The sequence below is a fragment of the Mobula birostris genome, chromosome 4, assembly GCF_030028105.1.
Source record: "Mobula birostris isolate sMobBir1 chromosome 4, sMobBir1.hap1, whole genome shotgun sequence".
Classification (NCBI taxonomy): Eukaryota; Metazoa; Chordata; class Chondrichthyes; order Myliobatiformes; family Myliobatidae; genus Mobula; species Mobula birostris.
The window spans coordinates 18,629,619-18,653,684 of NC_092373.1; the positions used below are offsets into that span (position 1 = coordinate 18,629,619).

The following is a 24,066-nucleotide window of genomic DNA, read 5'->3' on the forward strand; positions in this document are numbered from 1 at the left end:
TGACTGTAAGGGGCCTACATTTATTCTTAACCAATCTTTTTCTTTTCACATATCTATAAAAGCTTTTACAGTCAGTTTTTTATGTTCCCTGCTAGTTTTCTCTCATAATCTTTATTATTTATTATTAGTCATACAGCATGGATAGCCCCTTCTGGCCCATCGAGCCGCAACCCCTGACAACTCCCCAATTTAGCCCTAACCTAATCACTGGACAATTTACAATGACCATTTAACCTACTAACCAGTACGTCTTTGGACTGTGGGAAGAAACTGGAGCACCTGGAGAAAATCCACGTGGTCACTGACAGAACATACAAACTCCTTACAAATGGTGATGGAATTGAAATCTGAACTCTGACATCCAGAGCTTTAATAGCGGTGTGAAACTGAACAGCGGACCAAAACTGAAGAGTTCACGGACCGTTCAGAAATCTGATGGTGGAGGGGAGGAACCATGACTTACAAGACATCTTATTCACAGACCATTCCTATGTTTATTAACTTGGCATTGGGTTCCAGTTGAGCAATGTGTTAATTTTAGAAATCCGCCCTTGTTTTGCAGTAATTCCATGGAGTCAGATCAAACATACTGTTTCTTTCTCCCACATACAATCAGTGGCCACTTATTTTATGTACCTTTTGTACCTGATAAAGTCACCACTGAGTATATGTTCGTGGTCTTCTGCTGCTGTAGCCCATCCAGAAATACTTTTCTACACACGTGATTATTTGAGTTACTGTCAGCTTGAACCAGTCTGGCCATTCTCATCTGACTTCTCTCCCTAACAAGGGATTTTCAGCCACAGAACTGCTACTCACTGGATTTTTTTGTTTTGCACCATATCTGTAAAGTCTGGAGACCGTTGTGCATGAAAATTGCAGGACATTAGCAAATTCTGAGATACTCAAACCACCCTATCCAGTACCACAATCTTTCCACTGTCAAAGTCACTTAAGAGTGCATTTCCTTCCCCATTCAAGTGTTTGGTATGAACAACTGAATTGCTTGACCATGTCTGCATGTAATCATGCATTTCATGATTGGCTGAGTAGCTATTTGCATTAAGAGGCAGGTGTACCTAATAAATTGGCTTCTGAGGGTATGTTCTAGCATTCTATTTTCATTTCTTTATCTGAGTCAGCATTTTAACTGACAGACATTGCTAGATTTTCACTAATAGGCAGATCAAAGAAAGTTTACCAAGTAGATGCCTGACTTTAAGAGCTTATCAAGAGAGATGATTGAGGAGCTTTGGCCAAAACTGGTTGGAATTTAAGAGAGCAAGGATCTTATTGAAACGGTTGTGATTCTAAATGGGCTTGACAAGGTGGGTGCTGAGAAGCTGCATGCCCTTGGACTAATATAGGGCCGGGGCATGGTTTCAGAATTTAAGAAATTGTTAATTGCAGTTGGACATGAGAAGGAATTTCTTCAGTCAGAGAGTTGTACCAGGATTGACAGGTAACAGGTAGTTGAAGCCAAAGAATCAGCTCTTATCTGAAGCAACAAACAATCTGCTGGAGGAACACAGTTTCTCCAAAAAAATGGCTTCTTTCCCTAAGGCCTACTGAACCCAGGTCCCATCACGTATGAAACATCAGTAGTGTTCTACTGTTTATTTTTAACCTATGTCATAAATGCACCTTATGCTAAATGTCAATCTTCTTGAATATATTTTAATAGTTGTGGTAATATTACTTCATGTGTTGTGTCTGAGTTATATATGATGTGCTTTGCACCTTAGCCTGGAGGAATGTTGTTTCATTTGGTGGTATACATGTACACGGTTGAATGACAATAAACTTGAATAAGGAACAGGGGTCGTGCAGCATCTGTGGAGTAGTGACGGGGGGCGGGGGGTTATAAGAACCGTCGACGTTCACGACTTTTTCTTGATTCAGAAATTCAACCGGCAAATGCAACAGTTTCAGACACTGCTCGAACCGCTGAGTTTCTCCAGCAGATTACAGCACCTGCGGTCTCGTGTGCCCGGCTCAGACCTGTTCTTATTTAAGGGTGGAGCTACCTCAGGAGAAGTGCAGGATCTAGTCATGCTCGCGTTACTTTGCGTTCTTCTTCTTCTTCTGCTTCTTCTTCTTCTCCTCCTGTTTTATGGCATTTGGCAAACCAGCTTTAAGGTGCATTACCGCCACCTGCTAGACTGGAGTGTGGATCATTGGATAAACAGGAGAAGGGAAAAGAATTGCATTCCCTATATTCTATATAATAAACCTGAGTCTTTCAGATGCTTCATGATACGGATCTGTATTTCTCTTGAATCCCCACTTAAAATGTCTTCTATACCCACATCAGTTTTTTTGTTTATCTTGAGCGCTCCTATCATCTTCACTCTTTCTTTTTGATACTTCGGACATTTTATCAATACATGTTCAACTGTTCCTGGTTGATTACAGTATTCACAGAACCCAGTTGGATGTTTCCCTATTTTGTGTAACGTGTAATTAAGATTAGTGTGTCCAATTCTCAAACGACTGATGATCACTTCTGCCTTTCTCTATCCATATAACAATTACAACACGGAAACAGGCCATCTCGGCCTTCTAGTCCGTGCCAAACTCTTACTCTCACCTAGTCCCACTGACCTGCACTCAGCCCATAACCCTCCATTCCTTTCCTGTCCATATATCTATTCAATTTAACTTTAAATGACAACATTGAACCTGCCTCAACCACTTCTGCTGGAAGCTCGTTCCACACAGCTACCACTCTCTGAATAAAGAAGTTCCCCCTCATGTTACTCCTAAACTTTTGCCCCTAACTCTCAACTCATGTCCTCTTGTTTGAATCTCCCCCACTCTCAATGGAAAAAGCCTATCCACATCAACTCTATCTATCCCCCTCATAATTTTAAATGCCTCTATCAAGTCCCCCCTCAACCTTCTACACTCCAAAGAATAAAGACCCAACTTGTTCAACCTTTCTCTGTAACTTAGGAGATGAAACCCAGGCAACATTCTAGTAAATCTCCTCTGTACTCTCTCAATTTTATTGACATCTTTCCCACAATTCAGTGACGAGAACTGTACACAATACTCCAAATTTGGCCTTACCAATGCCTTATACAATTTCAACATTACATCCCAACTCAATGCTCTGATTTATAAAGGCCAGCATACCAAAAGCTTTCTTCACCACCCTATCCACATGAGATTCCACCCTCAGGGGACTATGCACCATTATTCCTAGATCCCATTCTTCAATGCCCTACCATTTACCATTTATGCCCTATTTTGATTCGTCTTACCAAAATGTAGCACCTCACATTTATCAGCGTTAAACTCCATCTGTCATCTTTCAGCCCACTCTTCTAACTTGCCTAAATCTCTCTGTAAGCTTTGAAAACCTACTTCATTATCCACAACTACACCTAACTTAGTATCATCTGCATACTCACTAATCCAATTTACCACCCTATCGTCCAGATCATTAATATATATGACAAACAACATTGGACCCAGTACACTTGACAATCTTTTGTATCTGACTTGACCCTGTATTTGTCTCCCTGTTTCACTCTCATCCCAATGCTTCTGCTATGTCTCCTCAATACGTGTTTTAATAATGCTAACAACAAGAATTCTGCAGATGCTGGAAATTCAAGCAACACACATCAAAGTTGCTGGTGAACGCAGCAACTTCGTCAGGACTAGTCTCGTCCTGAAACGTCGACTGTACCTCTTCCTAGAGATGCTGCGTTCACCAGCAACTTTGATGTGTGTTGTTTTAATAATGCTTTTGACTTCCACTTTGCTAAGAGGGATCTGGACCTCTATTACAGTATATACGATTTGAGCGATTGTTTAGCTATACTATCCACCTTTTCATTACCCTCCACTCCACAATGAGCAGGAACCCAAAGAAAGCTTACTTCTACCCCACTTTTGGTCAGTGTACATAACTTACATAAACTCTCCAATAAAATATCCTGTCTACTTCTGATTTTCTTGATTTGATCGCGGATAATGCAGATAACCTGTCTGAACAGATTACAGCCTTTTTGATATTATTTTCTTCTATCCAAGATAATGCACTCGATATTGCCATTAATTATGTTGTATACACTGATAAATGGTTTGATGTTCTTTTCCTGATACTAGTTTTGCACTGAGGAATGTAGACTGCAATACCTTACTTTGCGTTCTACTGCTATAGGCGCTATATCAATGTACATTACTATTGAACGCGAGAGGAGGCAGGAGTTAAGGTTCACGTGACGTAGGGGCTTCCCTCCGGGCTGACGTCACGGCGCCGTGTTGCAAGGTTCTAGAACGCGGTGTAGCAATTTTCTTGTGTCTAAATATTCGGTGGTGTTTGGAACTGGAGCCGGAGCAGGAGCGGCCGGGCCCGGGACTGGGAGGTCGCGGGAGGGACATCCATGCCCTCGCCCGGCTTTCCTCCTGCTTGCCAGTCATGTCATCGGCCGGAGCGGGCAACGGAGGCAGCAAAGCCGGCAAGCACACGGCTCCTTCCCCGGCCCCGAGCGGCCTGTCGGCGGTCGCCGCTGCAGCCGCGGCCGCCGCTTCTCCTTCTGCCGCCGCTGCTACCGGCGCTGTGGGCGGCTGCGGAACGCCGGCGATCCTCGGCTCGGGGGTCTCCTCTCCCCCTCCGCCTCTGCACCCTCACCAGGCGGTGGTGGCCGCTGCAGCAGCCGCCGCTGCCGCCGCCGCGCAGGAGCTAACCTCGCTCTTCGAGTGCCCTGTCTGCTTCGACTACGTGCTGCCGCCTATTCTGCAATGTCAAGCCGGCCATCTGGTGTGCAACACCTGTCGGCAAAAACTGACTTGTTGCCCCACCTGCCGAGGCTCCCTCACCCCCAGCATAAGAAATCTGGCAATGGAGAAAGTGGCTTCGGCTGTACTCTTCCCATGTAAGGTAAGGAGATTCTTTCCATATCGGCTACGGTGACATTTCCCCTCTTTGTGTCTTCCTCTCCGGGGGGGGGGGGCATATTGGTGTGCGTCCTTTCAGAAAGCCCTGATCATTAAAGTACTTTTGAATTGAAAGCAAAACAACCTTCTGCAGACACCGGTGAGTGCCTATTGGTTGTGTGATTTCAAAATTTATCTATTTACTCCATTACTCTTAAAAAAAATTCTGGGGCGTTTACACTTGCCCGAGGCCCCGGTCTATTTTTTTAAAGAAGCTCACATCTCACACGGTGCCATACTGGAGAGGCAGCCAGTTCTGCACAGTGAGGGATAGGAACTAGGAACCTTTTGACTGGAGGGGGAGCTGCCTGAACAGACGTGTAAACGTGGTCACTCGTCGTACCAATGACTGTGCTTCCTAAGTCATCGATAAAATACCTGGAGTTAGTGACAGGCTGCGAAGTAACAGGTGTGAGGTATCGTATTTCTGTGAGCTGGAGGTGAGAGTAACTCTTTTGCCTTCGGATGTTTTTGGCTCTGATTCGGCACGAGGTCTGTTGTAAAGAAAAGCCTTTGCCGGGTTCTTTGGATACTCTAGGCATAGCATCCTGCTCATTTGGTTTGTCTTCCCTAAGGATGTTGAGTGTGTTATCCTGGAGAACATTGAAACCCATCTAATATTGAAAGGCCTGAATAGGAGTGGATGTGGGGAAGATGTTTTCCAAGGGGGAGGGGGAGCCTTGGACTAGAGGGCACAGGCTCAGAATAAGAGGACATTCCTTTAGAACAGAGATGAGGAGGAGGGGCCTGATCCTGCGTGGCGGCTGATAGGTTCTTGATTAGTTAGTGTCAAAGGTGGCGGGGAGAATGGGGTTGAGAAGAATAATAAAACAGCCGTGACCAAATGGTAGAGCAGTCTGAATGGGCCACATGGTCTAATTCTGCTCTGTTGTATGGTCTATGGTGATGTGCAGCTAATGAACTGGTGGCTAATGGAGGGGATGTCTCAATGTCAGGATGGAGGGAGTGAGGAAACGGTTAACGGCCAGTCAGCAAGGTGAAGAGGGAAGTTTTGTAATGTTTTCTTAATAGACAATAGGTGCAGAAGTAGGCCATTCGGCCCTTTGAGCCAGCACCACCATTCACTGTGATCATGGCTGATCATCCACAATCAGTACCCTTTTCCTGCCTTCTCCCCATATCACTTGACTCTGCTATCATTAAGAGCTCTATCTGACTCTTTCTTGAAAGCATCCAGAGAATTGGCCTCCGCTGCCTTCTGAGGCAGAACATTTCACAGATCCACCACGCTCTGGGTGAAAAAGTTTTTCCTCAACTCCATTCTAAATGGCCTACCCCTTATTCTCAAATTGTGGCCTCTGATTCTGGACTCCCCCAAAATCAGGAACATGTTTCCTGCCTCTAGCGTGTCCAATCCCTTAATAATCTTATATGTTTCAATCAGATCCCCTCTCAGCCTTCTAAATTCCAGTGTATACAAGCCCAGTCGCTCCAATCTTTCAATATATGACAGTCCCACCATCCCGGGAATTAACCTCATGAACTTCCGCTGCACTCCCTCAATAGCAAGAATGTCCTTCCTCAAATTTGGAGGCTAAAACTGTACACAATACTCCAGGTGTGGTCTCACCAGGGCCCTGTACGGCTGCAGAATGACCTCTTTGCTCCTATACTCAACTCCCCTTGTTATGAAGGCCAACATGCCATTAGCTTTCTTCACCACCTGCTGTACCTGCATGCTTGCTTTCAGTGACTGATGAACAAGGACACCAAGATCTCGTTGTACTTCCTTTTCCTAACTTGACTCCATTAAAAGTCATCATGGAAAGCCATCTGTAGTTCTGTTTGTAAACTGTATGCAGAGTGAGAAGCACGTTGGCAATGGGTGACAAATGGAAGTTATCATAGAAGTTTTGGTCATCGACTGTGTTGGATGCTTGTGGTTCAGGCCCACGAAGGTGCAGTAGGCAGGGGCATCATTGCAATCGGTCTGTCATTTGAAGTGACATTCTTCAAGCAAATATGAAATATCTACTGGCAATATTATGAAGTATTACCAGAGTTTGTCATTTAGAATTCTGCTTTGCAAACTCTTGGCCCTTCTCCTCACCTGCCCATCACTTCCCTATCCTTCCCTTTCTCCTGTGGTCCACTCTCCTCCTATCAGATTCCTTCAGCTCTTACTACTTTCACCCATCACCCCTCAGCTTCTCACTTCATCCCTGCCCTTCCCCAGCCACCTACCTTCCCCCTTACCTGGATTCACCTATTGCCTGCCAGCTGGTGGTACTTCCCTCTTTCTCCCCCCCCCCCCACCCCCACCTTCTCATTCTCGCTTCTTCCTTATTTCTTGCCAGTCTCGGCCTGAAATGCCAACAGTTTATTTCTCTGCATTGATATGGCCTGACATGCTGACTCCCTCCAGTATTTTATTGCCATTTAGAAGGTCTGTCTTTTTTCTAAATTTGCCCTTTTGTTTTAAAATTTGGAAATCAAATGTTAATGGCAGCCCTCTACCAGATGCCGGGTGGCATGGTGGAGATGTGTTTCCATCAAAGGAGGTGTAAGATGTTCCTTCCCTCCGCTAGCCCGCAGGTCACCTTTGACAAGGTGTAGCACCTGCTTAGCCCCTGATCAGGGTTGCGTGAGGCCATGGGAGCAGGTTCTGGATGGATGGTCGTATGAGCGGCTGGTGCATATCACAAGTCCTGGTTATGTGACGCCAGGCAGACGATCTCTGAAGAGTGTTGATAATGGCTGGGGTTACCTATCTTGTAAAGACACTGTGTTTGAATGCTGTTTGGGAGTTGCTGATAGCATGGCTTGGAATAATTGATTCACAGTTAAATGATCTCTGTGAAAGTGGTGAAGTTATTTTTTTTTTAAAGGTGCTCCAGCACCATTCCCAGCAGAGATGGGTGCTGCAGTATTTCAGACCACTGGTAGTAGTGGCAGAGGAGATCTAATGGTGGTATTCCATGTGGTCTCTGGTGGCTCCAGGTGACCAAAAGTAAATGTAGCATTTCTAGAGTGACTTCCACAAGCACAGAGCACTTCAGCACCAGCTCAGTAATCTTCAAAGTGTAGTGTATGTCTATAAACACAAGGGTTTCTGCAGATGCTGGCAATTCAGAGCATCAAGAACAGGGGTACCCAACCTATTTTAATGCCACGGACCCCTTCCATTAACTGAGGGCTCTGCAGACCCAAGATTGGGAACCTCTGGTCCAGAGGATTGAAGAAAAATGGGCTATGTAGGAGGGAATTGTTAAATTGATTTTAGAGTAGGTTTAAAAAGTCAGCATGATATCAAGAGCCGAAGGTCCTTTACTGTGCTGTAATGTTTCTAACACACACAAAAATGCTGGAGGAACTTGGACAGCATTAAAAAAGAGGAAAAATAGTGGATGTTTTGGGCCAAGACCCTTCATCAGGACTGGAAAGGAAGGGGGAAGTGGCAGAATTAGAAGGTGGGGGAGAGGGGAAGAAGTGCCAAGGTGGCACGTGATCGGTGAAACCAGGTGAGCCGGAAGATGGGTGTGCCTTCCTGCTCCTCCTAACCCTTTCCATTTCCATTCTGTGTTCTGCATGTAGGTCGGTGACCAGTGGTGTGCCTCAGGCATCTGTTCTGGGGCGCCTACTCTTCATGATTTCTTTTTATAAATGACCTGGATAAGGAAGTGGAGAGATGGGTTAGTTAATTTGCTGATGACACAAAGGTTGGGGGTGTTGTGGACAGTGTGGAGGGCTGTCAGAGGTTACACTGGGACATTGATAGGATGCAAAACTGGGCTGAGAAGTGGCAGATGGAGTTCAACCCAGATAATTGTGAGGTGGTTCATTTTGGTAGGTCAAATATGATGGCAGAATATAGCATTAATGATAAAGTTCTTGGCAGTGTGGAGGATCAGAGGGATCTTGGGGTCCGAGTCCATAGGACACTCAAAGCAGCTGCACAGGTTGACTCTGTGGTTAAAAAGGCGTACGGTGCATTGGCCTTCATCAATCGTGGAATTGAGTTTAGGAGCCGAGAGGTAATGTTGCAGCTACATAGGACTCTGGTCAGACCCCACTTGGAGTACTGTGCTCAGTTCTGGTCGCCTCACTATAAAAAGGATATGGAAACCATAGAAAGGGTGCAGTGGAGATTTGCAAGAATGTTGCCTGGTTTGGGGAATAGGTTGAGTGAACTCGACCTTTTCTCCTTGGAGCGACGGAGGATGAGAGGTGACCTGATGGAGGCGTATAGGATGATGAGAGGCATTGATCATGTGGATAGTCAGAGGCTTTTCCCCAGGGCTGAAATGGCTAGCATGAGAAGGCACAGTTTTAAGGTGCTTGGAAGTAGGTACAGAGGAGATATCGGGGGTAAGTTTTTTATACAGAGAGTGGTGAGTGCATGGGATGGGCTGCCGGCAACGGTGATGGAGGCGGAAACGATAGGGTCTTTTAAGAAACTCCTGGATAGGTACATGGAGCTCAGAAAAATAGAGGGCTATGGGTAAGCCTAGGTAATTTCTAAGGTAAGGACATGTTCGGCACAGCTTTGTGGGCCAAAGGGCCTGTATTGTGTTTAGGGTTTCTGTGTTTCTATTCTGGTTCCCCTATCCTTTATCACCTCCCTGCTTGCTTCATGCCTCAACTCACCCCTCAGCTGGTCTCGCCCATTACCTGCCAGCTTGTATTCTGTTTCCTCCACACTCTCAACTTCTGCCGGCTTCGTCTAGTTCCTACCCTCTTCCTTTCCAGTCCTGGTGAATTGTTTGTTTATAGTTGCGTAAGTTGCCACTATATTTGCAGCCAGGATGTGAGACAGTTCCTCAATCTGAGAGGATATGAACGATGGCTTTTCTCAGCTTCGAGTATGAGGGGCTAAGAACTGACCTTGGCAAGCAGGATTAAGGAGAGTCCTTTTTTAAAAATATATAAGGATATTAGAAGTAAGAAGATAGCTGTGAAAGAAATAGGGCGTAGGTATGATAGATGGTGTTTTTCCCAGGGCAGGGGGTTTAGATCTCAAGTGCATAACTTTAAAGTGGGAATGGGGACTTTAAGGAGATAGGAGGGGCAAGCTCTTACACACGGAGAGTGGTGGGTATATGAAATAAACTGCAAAAGATGTGGTAGAGCCAGATACTGTTACAGTAGGTAACACTACCTATCAATAGATAATTGGCCAAGTACTCGATAGGAAAGGCATAAAATGATAGAGGCCTAATGGGATTAATTAGATAAGTTCAAAGGAAATTTATCATCAAAGTACAGGTATGTCACCATATACAACCTTGGGATTCACTTTCTTGCAGCCATACTCAAATCCATAATAGAATCAAACTCTGCAAATACCAAAAAGAAATGAGATAATAATAAAGAAGCAGTAAATATCGAAAACGGGAAACAGAGCCCTTGTAAGTGAGTCTGTAGGTTGTGGGAACAGTTCAGTGACTGGGCGAGTGAAGTTTTCTCCTCTGGTTCAAGAGCCTGTTGGTTGAGGGATTATAACTGAAGCTCCTGTACCACCTTCCTGAGGGCTGCAACGAGAAGAGAGCGTGAGCTGGGTGGTGGGGAACCTTGATGATGGAAGCCACTTTCCTGCGATGACGCTCCGTGTAGATGTACGCTGTGGTGGGGAGGGTTTTACCCCTGAAGGACTGGGCCATACTTTTTGTAGGATCTTCCGCTGAAGGGCATTGGTGTTTCCATACCCAGCAACCAGTCAATAAACCTTCCACCACACACCTATAGAAGCTTGTTAAAGTTTTAGATGTCGCGTTGAATCTTCGCAAACTCCTAAGAAAGTAGAGGCTGACGTACTTTCTTCGTAATTGCATGCTGGGCCCACGGCAGGTCCTCTAAAACGTTAACACTGAGGAAGTTAAAGTTGCTGACCCTCCCCACCTCTGATCCTACAGTGAGGACTGGGTCATGGACCTCTAGTTTCCTCTGCCTGAAGTCAACAATCAGCTCCTTGGTCTTGCTGACATTGAGTGACAGATTGTTGTTATGTCACCACTCAGCCAGATTTTCAGTCTCCCTCCTATATGCTGATTTATCACCTCCTCTGATTTGGCCTACAACAATGGTGTCATCAACACACTTGAATATGGCATTGGAGCTGTTCTGAGCCACGCAGTCGTAAGTGTTAAGCAGGGGGTTGAGAACACAGCTTTGTGGTGCACCCGTGCTGATGGAGGTTGTAGAGGAGACATTTTTGCCAATCCAAACTGACTGGGGTCTGTGAGTGAGGAAACCCAGGATCCAGTTGCACAAGGGAGTATTGATGCCAAGGTCTGAGAACAGTAGTCATCCATAGATAGCGAGGCCAAGGTGGACAATGTTCCTGTGGTTGGAAAAACTCTTTACTGTGCTATACAACTCTGTGGGACTAGAGGATTAGCAAGAATACCAACAAGTTTGCTTTACAAATTTTGCTCACTCACTAAATGGCCAATTGTCTGCAAAGTACACTTGGCTCACTTGTGAATTTAAAAAATGGCATTAGAGATGGGAATGTTTGCTGGAATATACAGAGAGCAAAGGGGATGGGACTGATTGACCAGCACATAAAGAACAAAATATGGACACCAAGGGGCCAAATTATCCTGTCCTGTATAATTATGTAGCTCCGGGAAGCGGGGGTCATATAACCAACTGAGACACCCTATGGCAGGGGTTCCCAACTTTTTGTAATGCCGTGGGCTACTACCATTAACCGAGGGGTCCGTGGTTGGGACCTACGGTGTGTTTTGTCTGTGAACCTTCTGAGCTGGTGTCACAATGTCCAGCCCAGTTCTGAATCCACCTGGTGATGATCCAGGTGTGTCAGGCTGTATTATCTCAGTTGCATCATATCTGGTGTTATGTCTTTCCTGATGTGGTTTGTTTATCTCTGGTTACTAAATCTCACTACTTGTATGTTCACAGCTGTTCTTGATTATCGTTATTGTGTTATTAAGCAATGGCCTTTGATGTCAGGTCGGCCTTTATTTAGTTGTTTTTTGCATTTCATTTAGTGAAGCACTTATTCAAAGTCGTAGAAATTTCTATCAATATTTGAATCTGCCTTTCACTGAGAAGTGCTGACTTTTTACACCAGCTCCTTACCTACTGTAATGCGTTGGTGAAGAATAAAACAGTCTTCAACTGCAGCTACGCTGGGACTGGTGTTGTTTATCTGTCCTGCTCAAGGAAACGGGGAAAATCTTGAGCAAGGGCAGAATATCTAATCGTCAAGGTCTGTGTTCATCACCTCTGGAAATTTGTCCCAAAAAAAATGCATTGTTCAATTGAAATATAAAAGTTCATAGCAGAATGTTTTGCAGCCTCCTAACTTTGTGTGTGTTCATTGAGGCATTCAAAGTATCCAAGTATTCCTATGTTGCATGAAAAATGCTTTCACTTGAAAATGCATACTCTGTAACTTTTTAAACCTGCTTTGGCAAGCAGAGATAATCATAGGATTTTGATGAGGTCAGTGAGTTTCATTTAAAGTGGTAACATGTTTCAGACCCGTATCCCGCTGTGCTCATGTTGGGGGGGGGGGGAAGCGACATAGAGGAGGGAGATTGAAAATCTGGCTGTGGTGCCACAACAACCTCTTACTCAATGTAAGCAAGACCAAGGAGCTGATTATTGGCTCGGAGGTGAAAAACCAGAGGTCTGTGAGCCAATGCCCATTGGGGGATCAGAGGTGGAGTGGGTGAGAACTTTAAATTCCTCTGTGTTATTTCAGAGGATCTGTCCTGGGCTCAGCATGTAAATACAATTATGACGAAAGCACGGAAGTGTCTCTACTTCCTTAGAAGTTTGCAAAGATTTGGCATGACTTCTCAAACTTTGACAAACTTCTATGATGTGTGGTGGAGAGTATATTGACCAGTTGCATCACAGCCTGTTATGGAAACAGCAATGAACTTGAACAAAAAATCATACATAAAATAGTGGTTGCAGCCAATGTTCCCTCTAATTTGTAATAACCAGTATGCACAAAAATCTAGTGCGGTGCAATTTTTTTTTTTGCCCAGTGACGACAAGTGTGCACGGAAAAATTTCTTCAGTAAAAGCCGTGTAAGTAAGCCAGTTCTAAAATCTGCAGGCAAATCATTGGAAACTCCACGTTGTCAACACCGCCCTCATCAGAAACCAAAAAAGGAAAGGTGATTGTGTAAGATCGTGAAATATACTTGACATGCCAAAGAGGTGGAGGGTGACAACCTTTTGTGCGCAGTTTAAATTCATTTGTGCGCTAGTAGCACAAGATGTGTGTGCACATGCACACTTTAGAGGGAACACATCTACACGGAGTGTTGTCGCAGGGAAGCAGCGTCCATCATCAGTGACCACGACCACCCAGGCTGTGCTCTGTCCTCACTGCTGCCATCAGGAAGAAGGTACAGAAGCCTCGGGGTTCATACCACCAGGTTCAGGAACAGTTATTACCCCTCAACCATCAGGCTCTTGAACCAAAGGGGATGATAACTTCACTCATCTTCACTTGCCCCGACATGGAGCTCTTCCCACAACCCATGGACTCACTTACAAGGACTCTTCATCTCATGTTCTCTATTTATTGCTTATTTATTTATTATTATTTTCTCTCTTGTATTTGCAGTTTGTTGTCCTTTTCACATTGGTTGTTTGTCTGCCCTGTGGGTGCCGACATTCAGTGTGTTTTTTCTTAGTATGTTCGCATGAAAATATAGATTTATATAAAATTTTCTTTGAACTTTGACTTGTTCCATGGTGTATTCAGCTACACCCACAAAGAGACTTGCATTTGTATAGAGCCTTTCTCAGTCTTCTAGTATTTGTGTGTGTAAGGCTATTCACAAACAAGAGAAAATCTACAGATGCTGGAAATCCAAGCAACACATCCAAAATGCTGGAGGAACTCAGCAGGCCAGGCAGCTTCTATGGATAAGAGTACAGTCGATGTTTCGGGCTGTGACCCTGCATCAGGACTTTAACGTATTACCAATCATGATTCAAGCTTGCCTTTCACGTGTATGTTGAAAGGTTTGAAATGCACGTTGACTGGATAGATGTTTTTACAGGGTCGAAATGGCTAAAATGAGGGGATATAAATTTTAAGTTGATTGGAGGAAAGTATAGAGGGGATGTCAGAGGTAAATGTTTTAACCGCAGAGTGGTTGGTGTGAGGAATGTGCTATCAGTGATGGTGGTAGAGGCAGATACATTAGGAACATTTAAAATCTTAGGCAAATGGATTAAAAGGACGGCAAGGCTAACCGGCTCAGGGAATCTTGATTTTTCTGTCTGTGTTTCCGTTCCATGTACTGGTCCCATTTTCTGGAAATTCCTATGGAATCTGCCTTGGCGAGCACATTCTATAATGTAATGTGCAAAATATTTTTACCTTGTGTTAGTTCTTTGCCATCATCATCAAATGTGACCTGACCTCATTCTGCTGAAGAGTTTCATTTACACCATTGATTCTGAATACATTTTTAATTGAAATTCCTCTTAACCTTTGAAAATGAAATTGATTCCGCGTGTCTCTCCATGTGGAACAGCCTGCTGACTTTTGGCTCCATTTGCAGTAAATCCTGATTGTCCATGTTTCTGGCCCCCATTCCAATGGGAACTGGAGGATATGGGTCATTTACCTTGAGGATATGGAGTACTGCAGCAGAAAAACAGGCCCTTCAGCCCATCTGGTCCATATCGACCCAATCTTTTGTCTAGTCTCATCTACCTGCAACCAGACCATATCCCTCTCATCCATGTATCTATCCAACACCCTCTAAATGCTCCAACTGAACCCAATCTACTTCTGCTTCCAATTGATTAATTTTTATTGAGGAATACTCCATAGTAACAGGCCCTTCCAGACTAATGAGCTCAATTATACCCATGTGAACAATTAACCTAACAGATTTGTCTTTGGACTGCGAGGAAACCGGAGCACCTGGGGAAAACCTACGGGGAGAACACACAAGCTCCTCAGAAACAGTGGCAGAAATTGAATCCGGGTCACTGGGGCTGCAATAACGTTTCAACCTTGAGGTTTGTCTGCTTACAGGCAGCTACAAAGCGAGAAACCCAGTTTTAAAAAAGACCAACACCTCATGCACAGAGAAAGGGGAAAAACACACCATGCAAACAATGGAAGTGAGCAACAATATTCCGAACCAACATGAGTCCTTGAATCTGAACCCTGGAGCAGCCCCGAGTAGGTGCGAAGCCTCAGTATCAGTTCAACACAGCAGCTGGGACAGTCTTCATACCATCTACGCCATGGAGACACAGGAGTGAACATTCTGGGAAAGCAAGCAAAATCAGCTCTCACCTCCGATTCCAACACTCTCTTTCCAGTATATCTGGGCCATTGCTTAAATTGTCCAAAAAGCGTATTGTACTTCACACTACTGCAGCAAAAGGCTCCAGGCCTAGATCATGCCGTCCAGCGACTTGCTCCGAGCCCTGATTTTGTTGCCCAGCCCGAAGCCGCTCTTGATTTCTCCAAATCAGCTTGGCATCCAGAGCAATCCAACCTCGCACCTGGGCCAGTTGAATGGGCATCATATGCAAACTACTGCACTGCTTTCAAATGAGGTACACTGGGCAAGATGACATGATGGTTATTAGATTAGATTATGAGGACACTCAGTCCTCATTTATTGTCATTTAGTAATGCATGCATTAAGAAATGATACAATGTTCCTCCAGTATGATATCACAGAAACACAAGACAGACCAAGACTAAAACTGACAAAAACCACATAATTATGACATAGTTACAACAGTGCAAAGCAATACCGTAATTTGATAAAGAGCAGACCATGGGCACGGTAAAAAAAAGTCTCAAAGTCTCTCGAATGTCCCATCATCTCATGCAGATGGTAGAAGGGAGAAAAACTCTCCCTGCCATGAACCTCCAGCGCTGCAAACTTGCCGATGCAGCATCCTGGAAGCGCCCGACCACAGCCGACTCTTGAGTCCGTCCGAAAACTTCGAGCCTCCGACACCGAGCACCACCTCTGCCGAGTGCTTCAACCCCGGCCCCAGCCGCCAAGCAGCAGGCAAAGCTGAGGATTCAGGGCCTTCCCCTCCAGAGATTCTGGATCGCACAGTGGCAGCAGCAGCGAAACAGGCATTTCAGAAGTTTCACCAGATGTTCCTCAGTGCTTCTCACGTCTGTCTCCATCAAATCAGGATTGTGCACGGCATCCTACTTAACAAATAACAGATTTTCCAATTTTTGTCTGCATTCAAGTCGCCTCTGCCTTTTCACACTGAGAATTCATCAGCTGATGTTAACTTTAGCTACACATAGCTTTTTACAAAGGCCAACCTACCCTTCCACTCCCCCTTCCCTCTGTAAGTTGGAACAAAGTTAACACTCCCTGTAATTACAGAGTGGCCACCTTATTAAGTTCACCTGTAAAGTAAAGACATCCGTAAGTCTTGCGAGACCATGGATCTGCGCCTGGAAAGTCTTCACTCTCCAGGGCACAGGCCTGGGCAAGGTTATATGGAAGACCAGCAGTTGCCCATGCTGCAAGTCTCCTCTCTCCACGACGCCAATGTTGTCCAAGGGAAAGGCATTAGGACCCATACAGCTTGGCACCAGTGTCGTCGCAGAGCAATGTGTAATTAAGTGCCTTGCTCAAGGACACAACACGTTCCCTTGGCTGGGGCTCGAACTCATGACCTTCAGGTAGCTAGTCCAATGCCTTAACCACTTGGCCACGTGCCCACGGTTCACCTGTACACCTCATTAATACAAATATCTAATCAGCCAATCATGTGGCAACAACTCAATGCATAAAAGCATGCAGACGTGGCCAAGAGGTTCATTTGTTGTTCAGACCAAACATCAGAATGGGGAAGAAATGTGATCTCAGTGACTTTGACAGTGGAATGATTGGTGCCAGACAGGGTGGTTTGTGTATCTCAGAAACTGCTGGTCTCCTGGGATTTTTATGCACAGCAGGCTCTGTCAGGAATGGTGCAAATAAAAAAAAAAAATCATCCCATGAGCAGCAGATCTGTGGGTGAAAAAGCCTTGTTAATGAGAGAGGTCAGAGGAGAATGTTGAAGCTGACAGGAAGGTGACAGTAACTCAAATAACTACATGTTACAACAGTGGTGTGTAAAAAAAGCATCTCCAAATGCACGACATGTCGAACCTTGAAGTGGGTGGGCTACAGCAGCAGAAGACCACGAACATACACTCAGTGGCCAGTTCATGAGGTACAGAAGGTGCCTAATAAAGTTACAGAGTGTATGTGCTATGTGACCATCAGACATAGAAACAGAAGCAGGCCATTCAGCCCATCTAGTCTGCTCCGCCATTTCATCATGGCTGGTTTATTATCCCTCTCAAGCCCAATCTCCTATCTTCTGCCCTTAAACCTATCAACCTCTGCTTTAAATTTACGCACGGACCTGGCATTCACAGCCATCTGTGGCAGTGAATTCCACAGATTCATCACCCTCTGGCTAAAGAAATTGCTTCTCAACTGTATTCTAAATGGACGTCCCTTGGTTCTGAGTTTGCACCCTCCCACACTGAAAGAAACATCCTTTCCATATTTACTCTATCTAGTCTTTCCAATATTCAGTAGGTTTCAATGAGCTCCCTCTCATTCTTCTGAACTCCAATAAGTACAGGCCCAGAGCCATCAAACACTGCTCACACATTAACCCATTCATTCCTGGAATCATTCTCGTGAAACTTCTCTCCTCTCCAAGACAGCACATCCTTTTGTAAATAAGGGGTCCAAACTACTCTCAATACTCCAAGTGCGGTCTGACCAATGCCTCAGCATTACAAGCTTGCTTTTATATTCCTCTCAAAATGAATGCCGACATTGCGTTTGCCTTGCTGCCCACCAACTTAACCTGCAAGTTAATCTTTGGGGAATCCTGCATGAAGACTCCTAAATCCCTTTGAGTCTCTGTTTTTGAATTTTCTCCCTGTTTAGAAAATACTCTCTGCCTTTATTTATTCTACCAAGGTGCATGACAGTACACTTCCCTACATATATTCCATTTGCCACTTCTTTGACCATTCTCCCATTTCTACAAATTCCTTGCTTCCTCAACACTACCTGCCCCTCAACTATCTTTGTATCATCCACAAACTTAGCCACAAAGTCACCCCTTCTGTTTCTGAGATAATCAAACCATCTCATTGGGCACCAACAGTCATTCCACGGTCAAAGTCGCTTAGATCACATTTCTTCCCCATTCTGATGTTTGGTCTGAACAACAACTGAACCTCTTTACCATGTCTGCAGCTAATAATGTGCCATTGAGTGTGTGTCGTGTCTACAACCCTTGTACGTGCTGTTAATCTGAGTACAGAGTTACAGAGGCTTGTTGGCTTTAACTGCATGCTTTTCTTGACTGTCTTCCTTCAAAACTGCTGGCGTGACTCCTTTTTAAGCTCACATTCCATCTCTGATAACAATTAGGATATTGTGTTGCTTGTTGTACCGCAACATTGGTTAGTCAGGAGTACTACAGTGCCGAAACAGATCTTTTGAATAACTTGACTGCCAGCCAGGTTTTCTGCCTAGTCCCCTCCACCAGTACCATACCATAGTCATAAAAACACAGAAAACCTAAGGCACAATACAGGCCCTTCAGCCCACAATGCTGTGCCGAGCATGTATTTACTTTAGAAATTAACTTGGGTTACTTGGGCCCTCTATTTTTCTATTCGTCCTTACCCCTTCCATCGAGTTCAAAATTCATTATCAAAGTACATATAGCATTAACCTTGAAAATCATGTACCTGCCAAAACTTCTATAAAATATTGTTATGCTGCCTGTATCCATCACTTCTGGCAACTCGTTCCACACTCTCATCACCCTCTGAAGTTCCCACCCAGCCTCCTCATTAATATTTCATCTTTCACCCTAAACCTATGACCTCTAGATCTAGTCTCTCTCACCCTGAGGGGTGTGGGAAGGGCCTGCATGCATTCACCTTATCTGTTGTACCCATCATAACTCTTGTGAACCTCCATACAATCTCTCCTGATTCTCCAGGGAATAAAGTCCTTAACTTATTCAACATTTGCTGAGGATGTTCTACACATCTGTGGTGGCCAGTGCGATCATGTTTGCTGTTGTGTGCTGGGGCAGCAGGCTGAGGGTAGCAGACACCAACAGAGTCAACAAACTCATCCGTAAGGCCAGTGATGTTGTGGGGATGGAACTGGACTCTCTCACGGTGGTGTCTGAAAAGAGGATGCTGTCCAAGTTGCATGCCATCTTGGACAATGTCTCCCATCCACTACATAATGTACTGGTTGGGCACAGGAGTACATTCAGCCAGAGACTCATTCCACTGAGATGCAACACAGAGCGTTGTAGGAAGTCATTCCTGCCTGTGGCCATCAAACTTTACAACTCCTCCCTTGGAGGGTCAGACACCCTGAGCCAATAGGCTGGTCCTGGACTTTTTTCCTGGCATAATTTACATATTACTATTTAACTATTCATGGTTTTATTACTATTTAATTATTTATGGTGCAACTGTAATGAAAACCAATTTCCCCTGGGATCAATAAACTATGACTATGACTATTTTCCTACAACCTCAAGTCCCAGCAACATCCTTGTAAATTTTCTATGCACTCTTTCAATGTTTCCTGTAGGTAATTGACCACAATTGCACACAGGTTGTATTTTCCTACAACCTCAAGTCCCAGCAACATCCTTGTAAATTTTCTATGCACTCTTTCAATGTTTCCTGTAGGTAATTGACCACAATTGCACACAGTGGTCTAAATATAGTCTCACCAAAGTCTGATAGAACTTCAACACAACATTCCAACTCCTGTACTCATTACTGTGCTATATGAAGGCCAATGTGCCAGTAGCTCTCTTTGTGACATTGTCTGCCTGTGATATCACTTTCAAGGAATTGGTATACCCAGGTCCCACACCTCAGTGCTCTACTGTTCACTGTGTATACTGTGCCAATAATAAACCAATTACAGTTTCAATTGTATTGTAATCAATGTCCCCATTTATACACTCAGTGACCACCTTATTACATACACCCGTACACCTTGTTAATGCAAATAACTAATCAGCCAATCATGTGGCAGCATCTCGATTCATAAAAGCATGCAGACATGGTCAAAAGGTTCAGTTGTTGTTGTTCAGACCCAACATCAGAATGGGGAAGAAATGTGAGCTAAGTGACACTGACTATGGAATGATTGTTGGTGCCAGATGGGGTGGTTTGAGTATTTCAGAAACTGTCGATCTCCTGGGATTTTCGTGCACAATAATTGCTGAAGTTTATAGAGAATGTGTTGGGCACGTGGCCAAGTGGTTAAGGCGTTCGTCTAGTTACCTCAAGGTCGCTAGTTCGAGCCTCAGCTGTGGCAGCGTGTTTGTACCCTTGAGCAAGGCACTTAATCACATGTTGCTCTAGTCTGTGCGAGGAGTGGCGCCCCACACAGACTTCCAATCTGCGCCTTGTAAGGCATGAAAATGCCCGACGCCGGCCTCTCATGGTCTGAGTCGATGTTCCCCCTTTATAGAGAATGGTGCGAGATACAAAAAACACGTCCAGTGAGCAGCAGTTCTGTGAGTGAACACAACTCTCATGAAAGAGGTCAGAGGAGATTGGTCCGACTGGTTCAAGCTGACAGGAAGGCAACAGTAACTCAAATAACCACGAGTTACAACAGTGGAGTGCAGAAGAGCATCTCTGAATGCACAACCCATCGAACATTGAAATGGATGAACTACAGCAACAAAAGATCACGAACGTACACTGTGACCACATTAGATACAGGAGGTAGCCACTGAGTGCATATTCTTAACGTACTGTATCTATTAAATTTCACAGACCATCAAGCATCCTTGTATGTGGCAAACTCCAAATGTCAGGTCTGTACTCACTGCCCAATGTCTTCTGGGGCAGTGGTTTTAAACCATGATAGTTTTTAACTCCCTACCACAGCCTCAAGAAATCATGATCCAGGGTGCCCAGTGGCTCGATTTGGACTATTAGACCTGAATCTATTGCATCTCGCGTGATGCTTGTTCTACATGGAATTTCTTTCTTGTACAAAGAACAGTACAGGCCCTTCAGCCCACAGTATTGTGCTGATCCTTTAATCTGTTCCAAGATCAATCTAGCACTCCTCTCCCGTAGAGCCCTCATTTTTTTCTTTCTGCTTATCTAAGAGTCTCTTAAATGTATCTGCCTCTACCACCAACCTTGACAGCACATTCCACTCACACGGCACTCTGTTTAAACAAAAAACTTACCTCTGAATCCCTTCTCCCTCCCCCATAAACTTTCCTCCAATCACTGTAAAATAATGCCATCTCGTATTAACCATTTCCATCCTGGGGAAAAGGTGCTGGCTCTTGTACACTGGTCTACAATGATGATGCTCGCTGTTCAAGATGCTACCTTGCGAGGTAACGTTGCTGCTCTATAAAACTCAGGTTAGATCACACCTGGAGTACTGTGTTCAGTTTTGGTCGCCTCAGTGTAGGAAAGATGTAGAAGTTTTAGTGGGGGTGCAGAGGAGATTTACCAGGATGCTGCCTGGATTGGAAAGTGTGTCTTATGAGGATAGGTTAAGCAAGCTAGAGCTTTTCTCTTTGGAGCGAAGGAGGATGAGAGGTGATTTGACAGATGACAGTGCTGAAACCGGAGAGGGTTCAGAGGAGGTTCACGAAAATGATTCTGGGAATGAAAGGGTTATTGTATGAGGAGCATTTGATGACTGGGCCGCTACTCACTAGAACTCAGAAGAATGAGGCGGGACCTGATGGAAACCTATCGAATGTTGAAAGGCCTCAAAAGAGTGGATGTGGAGAGAATGTTTTCTATGGCGGGGGAGTCTGAGACCAGAGGACACAGCTTCAGAATAGAAGGACACCAATTTAGAACAGAGATGGGGAGGAATTTCTTTTGCCAGAGAGTGGTGAATCTGTGGAATTCTTTGCCACAGGCAGCCATGGAGGTAAAGTTGTGTATGTTTAAGGCAGAGGTTGTTAGATTCATGATTGGTCAGGGCACAAAGGGATGCTGGGTGAAGGCAGGAGATTGGGGGTGAGAGGGAAAATAGGTCAGCCGAGATGAAAGGGCAGAACAGACTCGACAGGCCAAATGGCCTGATTCTGCTCCTTTCTCTTATGATCTTGTGTTTTTACGGACTTGAGGACCTGAGTTATGGAGAAAAGGCTGACTAGGTTACGACCATACTCCCTGGAATGCAGCAGAATGACGGGGAGGTGTGCAAAATTATGATGTGTATAGATTGGATGAATGCATGCAGGCTTTTTCCCTCAGGTTGCTATGTTAGCAACAGAACACTCTGGCCCACCTCGACACTGCCTTGGACTTATCTTTCATTGTCTGCTTTTGTTTTGCACTAAAATCTGTTGCAATCTTTATTTTCATTATATCATGTAATTTATTTATCATTCATATTGTGCTGTCCTTGCCTACCTGCCTGTGACGCTGCTGCAAGAAGGCTTTTGTGTACTTCTGCTCAACGTCGTAGGCTGAAGGGATCTGTCCTGTCCTGTACTGTTCTGTGACAATCAGCTTGATTTGAATGTTGCTGCAAAGCCGTTCCATTCCTATGTCTGTCAGTCTGGAGGCAGGAGATGTGTACTGTCCAAGATCATCACAGTGTGGTATGAATGACAACAGGGTCTCAGACAACATGAGCTCAAAACCCAAAACTTGCCAGAAAAGTCTTTAGTTGTTGCTCACACTTTTTTTTGTATGTTTGAACTACTAAAACAAAAATCTGAAAATACTTAACACATTGCATTGTTTCTATGTATGGTGATAATGAATCTGCAAATAAAATCTAAGTGACCTTGCTAAAATACAGCCTTTCTTTTTGCATCACCAAGACCCCAACAATCCCTCTCCAGTCACTGGGATTTCAAATCCTGTTCCGGGTTTGCTGTGGTGAAGGATAGGAGGGAAAGTTTCTTCCCAGCCACCATTCTCCCCTCAACACTAACACTGAGAAATGGCTGGAATCCACATGCTTCCCAGCCACAGTGAACAGATGAATTTACTTTGAACTTTGAGCTCTGGGTTTCTATTTGGCCTGCTGCATTTGTCAGTGTAAATTCTGGTAGTTCCTTTTTTGAGTTGGAGGGATTAGGCAAGCTTGCAGTAAAGCAGAGTGATTTTTGTTTTGGTGGGTAACTGGTATTTTTTGGTATAACTTAAAATGTGTATCTGAGAGGTTTTAAACTATTTAGGATAACAATTTGCAAAACTATCCCAGAGGCAGCAAGGGGAGTTAATGATTAAGAGGAGTTTGGGCATGCACATGAACCGGTGGTGAATGTAGGGATATAAAGCATGTACAGGCAGATGGAATTAGTTTTGATTAGCATCATGGTTAGCCAAAGGACCAGTTCATCAGCTGCACTGTGCTATGCTCTTTGAGAAAAGTATAGATTCATAGAACGCTACAGCACAAAAACAGGTTTTTCGGCCCATCTAGTCCATGGCGAAGCATTAGTCTGCCTACTCCCATCGACTTGTACCCAGATCATAGCCGTACATTTCCCTTCTATTTGAATAGGTACACCCATACACTTCAATGTTGAAATCCACACTACATCCACCACTTCTGCTGGCAGCCCGTTTCACACTCCCTGCCCTCCGTGAAGAAGTTCTGCCTCATATTTCCCTTAAACATTTCACCTTTCATATTTAACCTGTGACCTTTACCCAACCTCGGTGTGGGGAAAAAAAACTGCTTGCACTTATAACCCTTATTATTTTGTATACATCTATCAAATCTCCCCTCAATCTACTATGTTCTAGGAAATAAAATCTTAACCTATTCAACCTTTCCCTATAACTCATGTACTCAAGTCTCCGCAACATCCTTACTAAATTTTCTCTGCACTCTTTCAATCTCATTTACATCTTTCCTGTAGGTAGGTGACCAAAACTGCACACAACACTCCATATTAGGCCTCGCTAACATCTTGTACAACTTCAACATTACATCCCAACTCCTGCAGTCAATACGTTAATTTATGAAGGCCTTACGACCCTCTCTTCCTGTGGCACCACTTTCAAGGAATTATAGATCTGTATTCCCAGATCCCTCTGTTCTAGTACACTACTCAGTGCCCTACCACTCACAGTGAAAGATCTATCCT

The 24,066-nt window shown here is 44.4% G+C and overlaps 1 protein-coding gene across 1 annotated transcript in view; it reads left to right on the forward strand.

Annotated features, from left to right (window-relative positions):
• Positions 1-4,264: 4,264 nt before the first annotated feature.
• LOC140195856 (E3 ubiquitin-protein ligase SIAH1-like) overlaps positions 4,265-24,066 on the forward strand; it is a 41,368-nt gene continuing 21,566 nt past the window's right edge. Inside the window, exon 1 of the mRNA XM_072254495.1 lies at positions 4,265-4,894. Within this exon, the coding sequence (XP_072110596.1) occupies positions 4,433-4,894 (462 nt within the window). The 5' untranslated portion in view covers positions 4,265-4,432. The remainder of the gene's footprint in view (positions 4,895-24,066) is intronic.